The sequence below is a fragment of the Monodon monoceros genome, unplaced genomic scaffold (assembly GCF_005190385.1).
Source record: "Monodon monoceros isolate NGI ecotype Baffin Bay Population unplaced genomic scaffold, NGI_Narwhal_1 Super_Scaffold_16, whole genome shotgun sequence".
NCBI lineage: Eukaryota > Metazoa > Chordata > Mammalia > Artiodactyla > Monodontidae > Monodon > Monodon monoceros.
The window spans coordinates 3,445,626-3,463,092 of NW_021703772.1; the positions used below are offsets into that span (position 1 = coordinate 3,445,626).

General features: G+C 51.4%; 1 protein-coding gene across 4 annotated transcripts in view; it reads right to left on the bottom strand.

Moving 5' to 3' along the window:
• MLPH (melanophilin) overlaps positions 1–17,400 on the bottom strand; it is a 47,516-nt gene extending 30,116 nt beyond the window's left edge. For all 4 annotated transcript variants that reach the window (XM_029225539.1, XM_029225536.1, XM_029225538.1 and 1 more), the window contains exons 1-2: positions 16,602–17,400; positions 9,508–9,641 (exon numbers count right to left, since the gene is read on the bottom strand). In XM_029225539.1, the coding sequence (XP_029081372.1) occupies positions 9,508–9,617 (110 nt within the window). In that variant the 5' untranslated portion in view covers positions 9,618–9,641; positions 16,602–17,400. The remainder of the gene's footprint in view (positions 1–9,507; positions 9,642–16,601) is intronic.
• Between the last annotated feature and the right edge of the window lie 67 nt (positions 17,401–17,467).

The following is a 17,467-nucleotide window of genomic DNA, read 5'->3' on the forward strand; positions in this document are numbered from 1 at the left end:
ATTTTTGGGGTTCTGTATAATGAAATGTGTCAACATTTGGAAAGTCTGCATAGGTGTCACAAAATCATGCATGGACAGAAGATTAACTTCAAGTGCAAGATGGACCAATGGATTTTCCTGAAACAGGAAAGGTAAAGTTCACTGACATGGTTTCAGATTCCACATTGTAACTTCCTTTAAGAAATGACCAGTCATAGGGTTTTCATGTATTATCAAAACAATGTCCATAATTATGTGAGAAAGCTACTAAAACACTCCTGCTTTTTCCTACTACATATCTGTGTGAGGCTAGATTTTCTTCCAACACCTCAGACAAAACAACATATTACAACACATTGAACGCAGAAGAAATATCAGAATTCAGCTATCTCCGATTATGCCAGACATTAAAGGGATTTTCAAAAAATACAGAACAATACAATTTTCCTCACTCATGTTTTTATTTTGGAAAAAAAGTTATTTTTCATAAAAATTTTATTATGTTGTAAGGGGTTTATTGTTGTTTTAAATAGATGAATGACTATTTTTAAAATGCCCAGTTTTAATTTTTGATGGGATAAATATTGACATCTATAACCCAGCTAAACAAAAGCTCCTTGGGGTTCTCAGTAATTTAAGAACATAAAGGGTCCCTCAGACCAAAATGTTTGAGAACTGCTGATTTGGAAGCCATACATTTACTCTCCTAGAATGCAAAGAAAAGGGCTGAGGAGACAGAAGTGCGGAGAGAAGATGATGGCCAAGGCAGAGAACGGCAAACACCTGACGGGTAATAAGGCACACCTTGGAGATATTGTGGGTTCAGTTCCAGGCCACCGCAACAAAATGAATATTGCAATAAAGGGAGTCGCAGGAATTTCTTGGTTCCCCAGGGCAAATAAAAGTTATGTTTACACTATACTGAAGTCTATTAAGTGTGCAATAACATTATGTTTGAAAAAAGAATGCACATACCTTAATTAAAATATTTTCTCGTTAAAAATTGCTAACCTTCTTCTGAGTCATATTCTTTTTGCGGGTGGAGGGTCCCGCCTCTGTGCTGGTGGCTGCTGACTGATCAGGGTGGTGGGTGTTGAAGGCTAGGGTGGTGGCAGTGATTTCCTAAAATAAGACAACAATGGAGTTCGCTGCATGGACTCTTCGTTTCGTGAACAATTTCTCTGCAGCATGCAACGCTGTTTGATAGCAATTTACCCACAGTAGAACTTCTTTCAAAATTGGAGTCAATTCTGTCAAATCCTGTTGCTGCGTTATCAACTCAGTTTATGGAATATTCTAAATCCTTTGTTATCATTTCAACCATCTTCACACCATCTTCACCAGGAGTAGATCCATCTCAAGAAACCGCTTTCTTTGCTCATCCATGAGAAGCAACTCCTCATCTGTTCAAGTTGTATCATGAGATCGCAGCAACTCAGTCACATCTGGAGCCCCACTTCTAATTCTAGTTTTCTCACTGTGTCCACCACATCTGCAGTTACTTCTTCCACTGGAGTCTTGAACCCCTCAAAGTCATCCGTTGAGAGTTGGAATCAACTTCTTACAGACTCCTGTGAATGTTGATATTTGGACCTCTTTCCGTGAATCATGGATGTTCTTCATGGCATCTAGAATGACAAATCCTTTCCAAGGTGTTTTCAATTTACTTTCCCCACATTCATCAGAGGAATCACTGTCTCTGGCAGCTACGGCCTCATGAAAGGCATTTCTTAAAGAATAAGACTTAGAAGCCAAAATTACTCCTCAATCCATGGGCTGCAGAATGGATGTGTCTTAGCAGCATGAAAACAATATTAATCTCATTGTCCATCTCCATCAGAGATCTTGGGTGACCAGGTACATTGTCAATGAGCAGTATTATTATTATTTTTTTTTGCGGTACACGGGCCTCTCACTGCTGTGGCCTCTCCCATTGCGGAGCACAGGCTCCGGACACGCAGGCTCAGTGGCCATGGCACACAGGCCCAGCCGCTCCGCGGCATGTGGGATCTTCCCGGACCGGGGCACGAACCCGTGTCCCCTGCATCGGCAGGCGGACTCTCAACCACTGCGCCACCAGGGAAGCCCAGCAGTATTATTTTGAAAGGAATCTTTTCCTGAGCAGTAGGTCTCATCAGTGAGCTTAAAATATTCAGTAAACCGTATTGTAAACAGATGTGCTGTCATCTAGGCTTTGTTGTTCCATTTACAGAGCACAGGAAGAGTAGATTTATCATAGTTCTTCAGGACCCTAGGGTTTTCAAAATGGTAAATGAGCCCTGCCTTCAACTTAAAGTCACCAGCTGCATTAGCCCCTAACAAGAGAGTCAGCCTGACTTTTGAAGCTTTGAAGCCAGGTATTGACTTCTCCTCTCAAGCTACGGAAGTCCTAGATGGCACCCAAAATCAAGGTGTTGGTGGGAATGGGATTCTTCCTGGAGGCTCAGGGGGAAGGTCTGTGCCCTTGCTTTCCCAGCTTCTAAAGGGCAACTGTATTCACTGGCTCACGGCCCCTTTTTCCATCTCAGAGCCAGCAATGGCGGGTTGAGTCCTTCTCACCATGAATCACTCTTACGTTGCCCTGTGTCCCCCCTCCTTCCATCTGTCAGGCCCCTTGTGGCTCACCTGGATAACCCAGGACTGTCTCCCTGTGTCCAGGCCCTGATCAGCATCCTTCCATCTATCAGGCCCCTTGTGGCCACACTGGCCCACCTGGATTACCCAGGATTGTCTCCCCATGCTGAGGCCCTGATTGGCACCCTTAATTGCATCTGCAATCTTAATTCCCCTTTGCCAGGTAGCCCAGTATACTCACAGATTCGGGGTATTAGGACATGGGCATCTTTGGGGGCTCATTATTCTGCCATGGTTCTGAGGGGAAAATGTGTGAGCAGAGATCTCACTCCCAGCTGAGAGATTCCCAAATATAAAATCCCCCCCCCCACCATGCCATTCCTATGAAAACAATGTGAAGATGTGCTCCAGAGGACTGAAAATCGAATCTCAAGTATGACCCTTAAGAATGAGGTGAAAGGACCAATGAGTCACAGAATTGAGACAAAAGTATTAAAAGTACATCAACCAAACTAAAGTGTCAGAGAGAATTGCTGAAAGAGGACAAACATAATGTAATAAGAACTGAAGAGCAATTACATGATCTAAGGTCCTGATTATATGAGTTAAGTATCAGGAATTATTAGACACTTGCTAAAGTTCTTTGAGGTCTTCTGAAGAGAATGAGCAAATGATAACAAAAGGGACAAAGAGGAAATACGTGGTGATGTGTGAACGACAGCCCACTGAGGGAGGCTCACAGGAATCTCACAGGTGAACCCAGACCACAGTTAATCTCCAGGCTGCGCTGGCGGCTGACTTCCTGTTTCAGCCCCTGTGTTTTCAACCCTGGAGTTGCCTGTCTGTGGTGCCAGGTGGCCCAGCAAAGGGTGACCTCAAATTCCTTATTATTTATTTTTAAAGCAAGTCATGGTTTGCAAACCACGTGTCACACCAGGAGCTCTTTCGTGGGTAATCTCAGGCGTTCAGGTCTGTTTGCAAAGATTGCAAATCCACATTACCACCTGTTTGCCTTTCTGGGGAAGGTCCGCACCCTAATATTTGACTTGTGGGCTGTGCCCTTGAAAACAGGGTGTTCTATTTAGGTAAACTTGGGGCCTCACCCAGCGACATGAGTCACCCATGCATTCTCATTTATCCCTTTCCTATGTAAACTTTGGGATTTTTGTGTTTTTCTAATTTGGAAAACTTCTTTATCTTTCTGATTTTAAGACACTCTTTAGAGATCAAAGATGTGAATCACTGCCATTTCTGTTAAAACTGTTTCTTCTAGGGGCTTCCCTGGTGGCGCAGTGGTTGAGAGTCCGCCTGCCAATGCAGGGGACACGGGTTCGTGCCCCGGTCCGGGAAGATCCCACATGCCATGGAGCGGCTGGGCCCGTGAGCCATGGCCGCTGAGCCTGCACATCCGGAGCCTGTGCTCCGCAACGGGAGAGGCCACAACAGTGAGAGGCCTGCATACTGCAAAACAAAACAAAACTTTTTCTTCTAATTTTTAAAAAATTAAACATTTCCCTTTTAAATTCAGATGTACATATTTAGTCAATACTTATCAGTATTTTGTGTTGTGATGTCTACCTGTGTTGTCATATGTAGGCTTTTCCACTCCAAGATTATGTACATATTTACTTATATTTTCTTCCAATAATTTTCAGTTTCATGTTTTACATTTTTAATATATCAGTTATAAGTCTAACTGAGGTCAAACTCCCTCCTCCAGCCCTGCACTCATGGTCAGCTATTCCAACACTTAACTTTAACTAAGTCTTCCCTCTTTTACTGATATGAAATGTTACCATTGCACTAGATATTGTTATACATACTTGGTTGCATTTTAGGACTTTCATGTTGTTTCACTGATTATCTACATCTGTGAAAGGGGTAGCTGCCAGAACAGACCAGTGGAACATGAGGCAGATGTAAGGATGTGCAGCCCTTGAGTGTGCCAGAGTTTAGCAGGGTGTCAGGGACAAAGGAAAGGCTTTCTGTGTTTTTTCGTTGGTTTGTTCTTGCTTTTATTTTTTGTTCCAATATGGCGACTGATCCTACTGACATTCCAAGTAGGAGCTAGAGGGCAGAGAGGGAGTAGCTGAGGCAGCTCCATGCTCTAGGAGCTGGGAGCAGACAGGAAAGGGCCAGAGCACAAGTAAGGGCCAGGAGAGGGAACACAGGGTGGGCATGAACACAGGTAAGAATGGGGGCAGCATGGGGGGAGGTTACACCTGGTATCCGTGAGCTTTCTGTGAGGAACTGGGTGAGCTCACTGCGACAATGACCGGGGTCTGGAGGAGAGTGAAGGCTTAAGGAATTGCCTAAGAATTTTTGTGCATCTTTGGGTTTTGGATTCTCCGGAGTGCAGCACTGTGTTGATGGGAAGCCAGGAATAACATCACACCGCGTATGGTAAACACCCCACTCCCGAGTCCCTGGTCACACATGCTGACTTCAGGGAGAGACTTATATCTGCCTGGGGCTAAATCAAAGGTCAGATGGCTTCCCCCTTCCTTCTCCTCAAATTCCCGAAATAGCCTGTGAGAAAAGCCATTTGGAAGCTCCACAAGGCACCTGCCACTCAGCAGCTAGACCCCCAGGGACATCCTCCTGGTCAGTTCAGAGGGTAGCTGTCCACACGGTCTGCCCACAGCCCCAGTCCCTGGAACGAGTGTGTTCTGTTTGAAATGTCCCTTTAAGAGGCTCATGGGGAAGATGCACCAAGATGCTCCAGCCTTTGCACTTCACCACCGGATGGCCTCCATCTTCCCCATGGGGCTGTGAGAAGTCCTCTGCACAGGGCAGGAGGTTAGGCCTGGCCGAGGGGTCAGAGGCTTTCATGTCATGGAGATGGTCTACTGGGCATGCGGGCATTAGTGCTGGGGACCTGGGCCAGCTCGCTGGTCACACACTTTTTGACAGCAGAAGCCAAAGAGGTGCTGGTCCTACCCCACAGGAGGAGGTGCCGGAGCCCTCACCCAGGCCCCATCCCAGCACCCTTAACAGGGTGATGCTCCCACATGGGGAGAAAAACTGAGCAGCAATCCATCAAACATACATTTCTGTTAACTTTGTAAACACTAAAGGAAACGTATTCCTTTTTTTGTTTGATTGTTTCCTAACTGGTATATTTGGTGAATTGGCTGTTTAGCAAATCGCCTCTCCGGTAAATGTGCTGCTGGTGAACTGACCTTGAGCCCACACACTATGTCCACTTGACGTGTATTCAGGACAGGAAAGTTCCTTCCAAGTAATGCATGTGTTTGTTTCTTGGTTTCACGGTTTCCCCCCTATTAACTTTGTTCTGTCAACGACCTCGGTAGGTGTTTTGAGCTGGGCCATCCATTTGGCATCTTTCAGAGTGTGTCAATGACATCAAAAACTCATCTGATTGCTATACATCTGAAACCAACACAACCTTGTAAATCAACTATATCTCAATAAAAATTAAAAAACAAACAAACAAACAACTCATCTGAACAACCCCTGAGCAGCTCAGTTTGTTAAGGTCACCCACTTAGTTGTCACCTGAGGGCCAGTTTCTCCATTCAGCCCATTGTTGGTTCATAGATTAGAGAATCAGGAACTGGGAGAAAATATGAGGACTCCAAGGAATCGTGGAGAAACCAGACGTGTGACAGAGAATGGGATACTGTGGCTGCAGGAAATGGACGATTAATGTTGAAACTGGTGAAATGCACAGATTAACACTGAGAGGAGATTGGGAAGGAGGGGGTTTATTATTTTTAAACTGTCTTCGGTTTCACTGTAGACTGCTGGTATTTTAGCCAACTTGCTCTGCAGAAACAATCTCAGTGTCCAGAACCCAAAGATCTTTATTCGGAGCTTGTTTCCGCCACGCCCTTCCTAAGTCTCAGCACCCACCCGAGCAGAACCTGAACCCACACCCCGTGTGTCCTGGCCTCAGAACCACATGCCTTGGCCCTGCTCCCAGGGGTCACGGGGACCCTGGGGATAAGGCTTGTCACAGGCAGAGGCGGCTTCACCTCTTGTTGCACAGTTAACCAATACCACAGTGAGCAAGAGACAGAAACATCAAAAAATAAAACCCACAAAATACCCTTCACTAAGCCCCCGCTGTTTGCACGACTCTTCCCAAGTGTGTCACCAGGAGCCTGTGTCTGCACAGGAAGCACCAATCATGGGAAGGCTACTGGGGCTCCAGCATCCTTGCCTTGACTCTGATGTGGATTCTCTGAACCACCACCTCTCCGAACTAGAGCATTTCCAGGGACCATGTCCTGCGCTATTGTATTTAATAAGCTCACCATCTAATTGCACACGGAAGGCCAAGAAGACACAGCAGAGCGGCCGATCTGAAGGCTGCTTGAGCAGAAGGCCTCAGGCACTTCCGAACAAGGACATCACCCTGACCGTAACCGACTGGCCGGGGACCTGACCTGACCCATAGGCCCCCCAGAAGTGGAGGCAACACAACCGGATCCTTAGGAGACTTCCTTTCCCAGCAGTAACTGGAGGTTACCTGGGCGTGTCTCCCTTTTACGGTGTGAAATGACTAGAGGAACATGGAAAATAAAGAGGAAGGGTGTCAGGAGGGCATCCCCTGTAGACAAGAAAGACAGGAATTTCTGCAAAACCACCCGAGCTCTGCCTGGACGGAGGGAGGGGCTGACCCACTCAAGGGTCTCCCTGGAGGGCTGGGTTCCCCTCCCCTCTGATCTGCGATTCTATATACGTATTGAATGGGAGGGTCTAAGCTGTCATTGAAAATAAAAGTACATCAACTATACTTCAATTAAAAAAATAAATTAAAAAAATAAAAAAATAAAAGTGACAACAGCTGGGCTGCCTGGAGAGGCTGTGATCCCCAGAGCAAAGGCCAGGTGGGCTCTGTCGCTGAGAGCCTGTGGCCCTGGGCCCCGGGTGCAGCCTCCAGGCCACGGCTGAAGCAGAGGGAGGAGACGAGGGGTGGGGCGGGCCCGATCAGCACGAGGACGCTGGCCAAGGTCAGCTCTGGGCCCCAGTCCTGGGGTCGCGGGGGGCTGAGTCAGGGCCCTAGACACCAGTGGGGAGAAAGCGCCTTCATAATGAAAACCCGGGGGCGGGGGTGACCTGCAGCCCAAGACAGAGCGGAGGGTGGAGAGCTCCACAGAAGGGCAGCAGGAAGCCTTGCGGTCCTGGTCCGACGCCTCCCCGCCATCGAGAGAGGTGCTGGGCTCCCCTGAACTTGTTTCACTTAACAGTTTGTCTGTTTGTGTGGACTCTGCTCTGTGTCGGGACCCAGAGACTCCCACCGCTGCTCCTTCTGTCTCCGCTGGGGTCCGTCTTTCTCTCTGTGTCCTCCCTCCAGGGTGGTCTCCTCCAGACCCATGGCTTTAAACACTGGGGCAGCTAAGTAATGATCCCTCTACCCCAAAAACGTTGTATGTCCTGGTTCTTAGAACCTGGGACTGTGTCTCCTTACAGGGCAAGAGGGACCTGCAGGTGTGATTAAGTTAAGGGTTGTGAGCTGGTGATGGGATTAGCTGGGTGGGCTCAGCGTGATCGTGAGATCCTTCTAGGCAAAACAGGAGGGCAGGAGAGTCAGAGAGATGCGACGACAGAAGCAGAGGTCAGAAAGACAGAGACTGGAAGACAGCAGGCTGACGGCCTCGAAGAGGCAGGAGGGGCAGAAGCCAAGGAGCGTGGGCGCCTCGAGACGGCGGCAGAGGCAAGGGACCCTCCGGAAGGCAGGCAGCCCCGCCCACGCCTTGGCTTCTGGACTCTAGAGCCGCGAGGGATTTGTGTGCTTTAAGCCACCGAGTCTGGAATGATTCCAGCAGCCACAGCATCTGTAGGTGGATGCGCCCTCAGTCCTGTCTCTGCTGGGTTCCAGCCCCGTGGGTGTGGGGCTTCCCTGGCCACTTCGTGTCTAACAGGCAACCCAGTGTCATCAGGTCTGACCCGTGTCCTGGTTTCCTCCACACCTGCTCCACCCTCGCCTTCCCCAGGTGAGATGACGACACCTCCATGCCCCAGTTACTCAGGCCATGGCTCTGGAGTGACCCTGACCTTGACGCCTCCCATACTCCACACCCCACATCCAACCCGTGGGCAAACCTGCAGGTGCCCCCTTCAAAGCTCATCTGACCACCTCTCCATAGCCCATCGCCTGCAGAGCAGAAGCCGGGTCTTGTTACTCCCCTGCCCGAAGGCCTGCAGCCACGCGGGGAAAGGCCCAAGTTCTGCCCGGGTCCTCAGCCCCCCGACGGTCTGCTCCCCATCATGGCTCTAACCTCCTCTTGGTGCTCCGCCACCAGGGGCCTTTCAGGCATTTCCTTGGCTACCTCCCCCCCCCCGCCGAGTCTTTATACAATGTCTCCTTCGCAATAGGCCTACCAACCCACAAAAGTCACCAAGACAACAGGGAGCCCGGGGGACAGCTAAGCCTTGGAGGTCTGGTGGAGGAACATGCAAGGGCAGAGGGGGAGTAAGCAGCGCCGGGTTTTAGCCCACGGGGAGAGACATGCAAAATGGTGCTGGGGTCTCCATGCTGAGGATAAGGTGCCCCCAACACTGCTGCGAAGAGGCAGAAGTCAGCCTTTGTCCTAAATGCCCTTGCTCCCAGCTTCTGGGTGTCTCAGGCCAGCGTCAAGGCTTTCCCTATTCATCACCTTTAGCTCTTTTATTCGTGCAATGCCGTGCCCTAAGCATCACCCCACTTAGGAGAGAATGTCACCCTGGGGTTGGATCAAGTTGAACTAAACCTATTCAGGGAATATCTGGCTCTCAGGAGCAAAGTCAGATCTCCTTGTTTTAATTAGGAAGAAACTTAATTAAAGTTTCTTAAGGCCAGAAAGCAGAATGTTTCCTGGCGCCCGGCTTCCGGCCAGTGTCCTGTACCCGAGCTCCTGCTGTCTGTCCACTCAGAGGGCCGCGAGGTGACAGCCCCTCCGGAGGCCACCAGGGCTGCACTGCAGGGGCCCAGCCACACACACTCACTCTAGTCTCTCCTCTTCTTTCCTTCGAAGGTCAAAGTCCCGTTGAACCACTTCCCAGACGTGCTTGGCCTCTTCATCCGTGAGCGTGGAAAGATCCAGTTTTTTCCCCATCTCTGCTTCTCGTCGGGGTCACACCTGCAATAACACAGGACCACAGTGTTCAGCCCAGGAAGCCCGCGTGCGGATGCCGGCCAATTCACAAAGAAGAGGCAACACAGCAAGTGCTGATTTCCCAGCAGTTGGAACCTGGGTTAAATGGTTTTAGAAAACAGGCAAATGGGTGTCTGGAAATGTGTGCAGTCGAAATAAACGAACCCATGCGTACAATCCCCACACCCCAGGAGTCAGGCTTCAGATGACGTTATGCCCTTTCCGAGGACACTGAAGACCCCAATCAATGCCAAGAGGACAAAGGAAGGAAAATCCAAATGTCAAAAAGCAAGAGAAGGAGAGCTTTACCACCTTGCTCGCTACGCAGTGTGCTCTGCAGACCAGCAGCAGCTCCCAGAGCCTGTGAGACATGCAGACTCCCAGGCCCTGCCCCAGCCCTCCTGACTCAGAATCTGCACCCTAACGAGATCTTCTGACGATACCTCCACCTGTCTCTCCCTCCCCCATCACGCCTGCCCCTTGAGTATTCCTTCACACCTAACAGCTGGTGACATCACATATCGCGATGACGGCGACTTCTCCCTGGCACATGGGGGTGCTTTTCTGTGCTCCCACCTCTCTGGTCTTCGTCAGGCCACACAGGGACCCCTTGGCCAGAGACCGTGGCCACTACACCCAGTCCAGCTCTGCTCTGGGGGAAGATTCTGTTTGGGTGACAGGTTCCCTGTGGGCAACCGAGAGTTCAAGAACCTCTGTGCGACTTCAGCCACTCTTCACTGAGGACTGAAAACTGCTTTTTAGGAACATCAGAGAAGGGATCCAATCTGTCTGCTCTCACTGGGAAACCTTAACACCAATCGAAAGACCCAATGTTGCTTCTGAATTCTGGGGAACTTCTCCCTCTCACCAGTGCTGACCAGCCGAAAGTACTTTCTGCAGAAATGTGAACACAACTTGCTGTTAGAAAACTGCTTTGCTGTACAAGAGGTTAATTATGAAAAGTGCCGTTTTCTGAGAAACACTCGATGCCAGCTAAAATGGAGATGTCCACGGAGATCCCACGGCTGTCAACTGAACTGTTTCCTGGCTTGTGCCTTAAAGTCGGTGAAAAATAATTTCTTAAATTTTTTGCACTGACCCCTCAGTATTTCCATCCTCAAGCACCGTGCTGACGTGAACGATGCATTAAGAGGATGCCCTGATGTGCCAGAATCATTCAAACTATTTTCATTACGGTTGACTTTAGATTTTGGACATGAAAACATTAAACCAAGACTGATTCCTGATGCTCCTCTAGAGCACACAGTTTCTGTTTTTAAAAAAACTGGAACAAAAAGTTATTTGATGGGGCTTCCCTGGTGGCGCAGTGGTTGGGAGTCCGCCTGCCGATGCAGGAGACACGGGTTCGTGCCCTGGTCCGGGAAGATCCCACATGCCGCAGAGCGGCTGGGCCCGTGAGCCATGGCCGCTAAGCCTGCGCGTCCGGAGCCTGTGCTCCGCAACGGGAGGGAGAGGCCACAACACTGAGAGGCCCGCGTACCACCAGAGAAAAAAAAAAAAAAAAAAAAAGAAAAAGAAAAAGTCATTTGATGGATGACTGGGGTTTACTCATTTTTGTTTTTCACCATTGTTGAAAAAAATTCTATCATAAGGAGCCCATTCATTGAAATTCTCTTCCCAGAGCAGATGAAAGCCGTGACCATCAGCTGAGTAGTTAGCATTCTCTCTCCTCTCCTAAAGGAAAAGTCACAATTCCAGGCCTTATTTCAAAAAACTAAAATTGTGAGGTGTGGGGGAGAAAAGCAAAACAAAAGGAAACAAGTATATCTTTCTTGCCACGCAAGCATAACCGTCTTGGAGCATGTCAGTGACCGATAAGGGATGGATGGAAAGGTCACTAGGAGTCAGAACTGCCACCCGGACGCTTCACACCCACAGGATCCCCCCCACCCCAGCCCCCTCTCAAGTCTGTTTCTTTTGTTTGATGTGTCTTTCTAATAAGGATGGTACTTGGTTTCCCAGCTCAGATAGAAAAGGCCATTGAGGGCTGGGAACGGGCGCGCACTGGACCAGCGAGGGTCTGGGCACCTCTGGCGAGGCGGGTGCCTGCCGGGGTCGGGTGGTGAAGAGGCCCAGCCTGGCTGCCTGCTGCCTGGAGTGATGCCGGGCAGCAACCTACTGAGATGTGAACAGGGGAGACCAGGATGCAGAGGGAAGGAGACAGCCTCCCACGCTTCAAGGGGACCACGGCACCATGGCTTAGCGCCATTTCGGAGGTGCCAGGGATGACCCTGAATTGTTGAGGAAAGTGATATGTGTTCATGATGCTCTGTTTAATGAAGCCAGGAATGATGCAATACAGACTCTGAAAAACAAGCATCCCACATAGCTAAACCAAGAGCAGACGGTTGGTACTTCATGGATTAGACATCATCTGAAAAATTTTACTCTGGTGCCTATCTTTATTTATTTAACATCTTTACTGGAGTATAATTGCTTTACAATGGTGTGTTAGTTTCTGCTGTGTAACAAAGTGAATCAGCTATACATATACATATATCCCCATATCCCCTCCCTCTTGCGTCTCCCTCCCACCCTCCCTATCCCACCCCTCTAGGTGGTCACAAAGCACCGAGCTGATCTCCCTGTGCTATGCGGCTGCTTCCCACTAGCTATCTATTTTACGTTTGGTAGTGTATACGTGTCCATGCCATGCTCTCACTTGGTCCCAACTCACCCTTCCCCCTCCCCAGGTCCTGAAGTCCATTCTCTACATCTGCATCTTTATTCCTGTCCTGCCCCTAGATTCTTCAGAACCTTTTTTTTCTTAGATTCCATATATATGTGTTAGCATACGGTATTTGTTTTTCTCCTTCTGACTTCACTCTGTATGACAGACTCTAGGTCCTTCCACCTCACTACAAATAACTCAATTTCGTTTTCTTTTTATGGCTGAGTAATATTCCATTGTATATATGTGCCATATCTTCTGTCAATGGACCCTTAGGTTGCTTCCATCTCCTGGCTATTGTAAACAGAGCTGCAATGAACATTGTGGTACGTGACTCTTTTTGAATTATGGTTTTCTCAGGGTATATGTGGTACCTTTTTTTTTTTTTGCGGTACGCGGGCCTCTCACTGTTGTGGCCTCTCCCATTGTGGAGCACAGGCTCCGGACACGCAGGCTCAGCGGCCATGGCTCACGGGCCCAGCCGCTCCGCGGCATGTGGGATCTTCCCGGACCGGGGCACGAACCCATGTCCCCCGCATTGGCGGGTGGACTCTCAACCACTGTGCCACCAGGGAAGCCCTGTGGCGCCTATTTTTAGCTCTGGCCCAACTTCTGGGTGAACAGGAGGTGCAGGCAGAGGAGGGGAGGGAGAGTGATTCCAAATTTCAGACACATCCCGTATGTAGGATGCTGTGCCATGCAGTAGGGACGTGATGCTTCCGAGGGAAGCATGTTCTCAGGACAGCCTGGGGTCAGGAGCCTGGCTCCCGACATGGGTCCACGACACGGGTGGTCCACGACATGGATCTTTATCTACTGTGACCAAATCTTCCCATGTAGTGAATTAATGATGTGCAGAAGCTTAAAGCTATTTATTTATTTAAAGATTTTTTGATGTGGACCATTTCTAAAGTCTTTATTGAATTTGTTACAACATTGCTTCTGTTTTACGTTCTGTTTTTTTGGCCCCGAGGCATGTGGGACCTCAGTTCCCCAGCCAGGGATTGAACCCGCACCCCCTGCATCGGAAGGTGAAGTCTTAACCACTGGACTGCCAGGGAAGTCCCAGCTTTTTATTATTTTTATTAATTTATTATTTTCGTTGTTCTCGTTGTTGGTGGTGGTGATGATGGGTGGTGGGGTGATGGTTTAGAGCTTTTAAAAAACTATCTTTAGAAAATAATCTGAAGTCGAATGGAGAATATGTTTGATTTCAGTATTCAAAACGCATAAACCAAAAGTCTCTGGCAATCGAGGAGTGTGTTGCTAGCACCCCTTCTGGCCTGCGTCAGGCTGATGGGGGAACTTGGGGTATGGGGGAAGGGCAGCCCCTCTGCCAGGTACAGCCACGCTGAGGGATCCACGTGGGTTCATGGAAGGGAAGAGCCTTTCAGCCACAATCATCTCTCTCCTCATTCCCCACTTAGCTTGCTCACCAAGACCCTGATCTCCAACCGGTATCCCTCCAACCGTAAGAGTCGAGGGGGAACATGGCAGCAGAGGGCATGCTGGACCCATGGAGGGGGCCGGGCTCTGCCCTGCCCTAGCCTGGGGGAACCTCCCAGGGCATGCGTGCTGGGGCGGGGGCAGACCCCACCAGGCTCCACCTGCTCCTGGCTCCACTTCGGTGCAGATAACGCCTAGTCATGAGCTTCCTGAACAAAACACTTTCAATTTGCGCCTGGTCCACGGCTCAGATTTAATCACATTTTTAATCTTTGAGACTGTTAGCCCTCCCCCATTGCTTCAAAGCTATAATAGAGAAAAGAGAGCGTGACACCGAGGTTAATGAGTTGGGAAGAGACAGAACAGGTTTTACCAAGTGGATATCCTGAACCCAGACCACCGCCATTTCAATGGTGGGTCATCTTTATCTGTTAAAGATTTGAGTTCATATTTTGGCCACATTAAAGGGAGATCTGGGCAGGGATCCCTCCTACACAAAACTTGGGCTGGCGGCCCCCTGAGCTGGAAGCGATAGCAATTATGAGTAGTCACCACCGCCTGAGCAGATAAACTTTGCAGCAAGTCCAAGTTCCTCTTCAATGCCCAACAAACAATGGCAGGAATGACTCAGAATCAGGTGGGCAACTCTTGCTGATAAAGATGTGGGCACATTCCTGAGGGAAGGCCAGGTGCCAGCTGTGGGGCCTCTGTGTTAACCCTTTGCGGCTGCTTCCCAAAGCTGGCCTGTGTGGTCACTTCTGCAGGCAGGGCCTGCTGCCCACTGGCAGCAACCAAACCCCCAACCCTCGTCAGCTGCAAAATGAGCACCTTCCCCCCCACCCACCGCGGGTGCTCTGAAATCACTCCAGCAGCAACGGCCCTGCAGCTTGCCTCCCGCCTGCCCGTTCTCTCCGTTCTCCCAGCTCCCTGGGAAGCTGCTGGAAACCTTGTTTATGCATGGACATAGTTCTGCACTTGCAGCTAAAGCCTCAGCTCTAGTCTCCACAGCGAGGATGGGTCCCAAGGTGACGCTGAGGGACGAGGACGCGGCTAAGCTCCAGGAACTGGGTTCCTATCCTAGTTCAGGCACCAGCCAGCCCTGCGACTTGGGACAAGTCCCCTTCCTCTCTGGGTCTCAGTTTTTCCATCTGTACCATGACCTCTATGTCTCTCTCCAGCCCTGGGTGAGGCCAGGATGTCAGGGTTAAAGGGAGAGGTTACAAGGTGGGTAGAGGGGAGCGGGCTCTTCCTCCAGAGACTGCTTCTGAAAAGAACGAGACAGGCCTAGAAGGCTGACCCAATGGCATGAACTGGGGGCAGCCACGAGAAGTCACCACACTGTCATCCGAGGGCACCAAAGTCTCCCTTCTGTGTAGCCTACAGGGCTCTGGATCCTCTTCATCACCCCCAAGCCTTCCACTCAGCTGGCTTTAATTTTTCAGTCACTAATGCCTTAATCAATAAGACCCACTGACTGCTAGTCTATGTGCCTGGAATTGTCTTCAGTGAATCCTGCGGGGCTCCTACCACTGCACCCAGATTTTGGATGTGGTGGAGCGCAGGCACCTATGATTGGTGCTTGGATCTAAGGCGTGAGGCCCTGGAGATTCAGGCAGGGGGCTCTTGCCCAAGAGAGCTGTGTCTTACTGAGGTCAGCGGAGTGGCTGACAATCCAGTGGAAGGCTGGACGTCGGAGGACAGAGGTGAACGGGCTGAACCCAGGTGCCAATGTCACTGCTCCGCTGCCATGGTCTGCAAGCCCTGGCCTTCTCCTTGGGGCTTCATGGCCAAGCGCAGTGCCACCTTTGCACCTGGTGGGCTAGTGGGGGCCTCACCTCCCCCCTTTATCATTCCAACCTCTCAGAAAGAAATGTGTAACTAAAATTTTAAAAAACAAACATAAAAATGCAAAGACCCCAACCCAACTGAAAATGAAATGGGGTTTTCAACATTTGGTTAAGGTGAGTAGGACACAGTCTAGGAAACTGCAGGGGATTTGTAAAGAGGTCTGGCTCAGGCGGGGACCCGGGGCCAGGGCCCACTGTGTGACTCTCCTCGTCTACAGACCCTTCCCCCATCCCGATAACAAGATGGTGGGCTGTCGAGGGGCGTGTCGGAAAACAAAACATAATTCCAATAAAACGGGCTTTCAGAGGCCCCAAAGTCCAGGACGCCTCCTCCCATATGCTATGACACCACCCAGGCTCTCTCTCTCCGGGCAGGAGGGGTCTCTCCCCAAACAGCCTCAGGCCCCTGGGCGACCAGCCAGAGTGAGTCTCCTCCGAGGCCGGCAGCCTCAGCCCCGTCTGCATGTAGATCCGCAACAGGGCTTTTGATTAAAACCACTGTTTTGGGCTTCCCTGGTGGCGCAGTGGTTGAGAGTCTGCCTGCCCATGCAGGGGACACGGGTTTGTGCCCCGGTTCGGGAAGATCCCACATGCCGTGGAGTGGCTGGGCCCGTGAGCCATGGCCGCTGAGCCTGCGCGTCCGGAGCCTGTGCTCCGCAACGGGAGAGGCCACAACAGTGAGAGGACCGCGTACCGCAAAAAACAAACAAACAAAAAACCCCCACTGTTTTGCTCCCTGAGGATCCAGACCAGTCTGCCAAGCTATCTGGGTGAAGCCTGGGTTTGGGGTTCGGTGGGCTGGACGCGTCCTCCTCATCAGCCGGGACCGAGGCCTGGGGGCCCCTGGGGGTGTTTTCACACCGGTGGGGCTGCACCCAGCACCGCGGACCCGCCCTGAACATGGGGCCTCCGTCCCGGGCGCCACCGGACCCCGCCGTTTCCCCTTCTCCCCGAACTCACCGACTCCTTTCCGGAGGCGTGTCTGCTCTGGCCCGGACCCCGGGGGTTGCTCTCTGCGGTCCTGCTAGGGAGAGCAAGGCGACGGGCCGGGCGTCGGGTCGCGGTGCGTTGAGGCCAGGAGGGCAAATACGGGCCAGACAGGGCGCAGGGCGCACAGCCAGGAGGGAGGGGCGAGGTCCCGGAGGCGTCCGCCGGGTCACGAGGACCGCGCCGCGCCGCGCCCAGCTCCAGGAGCGCCGGGCACCTCCGGGTGCCAGCGGAGCGCGGGGCGGACACCCGGGGCGCCCGCGCGGGAGGCGCCAGTGCCTGGCAGAGCCCGTCGCTCCTCGCCCCCAGCCTACTTCGGGGAGGAAGGAGGGGAGGAAGGCAGGGAGCGGAGGGCTGAGCCCACACCTGGCGAGTCGGGAGACTGCCCGGTGATGCGGCCGCCGCCGTCCTGCCCTCGGCGCGAAGGGAGCCGCCGGTCTTTCTCGCCCTCGGAGCGCGCGGGACCTCGTTTAATTCCCATCCCAACTCTGCGCGATTTACTCCGGTTTTACAGATGGGGAAACTGAGGCCCAGGAAAGAGCGTTCCCCAAAGCCACAGACTAACTCGTGGGAACGCCTCACTCGTAAGTGGGACTCTGGACCTCGTGTTTCCTGCGGCAGACGTGCGCCCCTCTACGTCTTCCCTCCTGCCTGGACGCGGCTGGACCCGTAAGCTCAAACGCCTGTAGCCCCGCCACGGGGAGGGCACCGAGACCTTGCGCGCCAAAAAAAGTCCCGCAAGTCACAGCCGCGGCTCGCGGCGGCGTCAGCATCCGCGCACAGACGGGGCGGGGGCGAGGGCGAGGGCGAGGGCGAGGGCGAGGGCGAGGGCGAGGGCG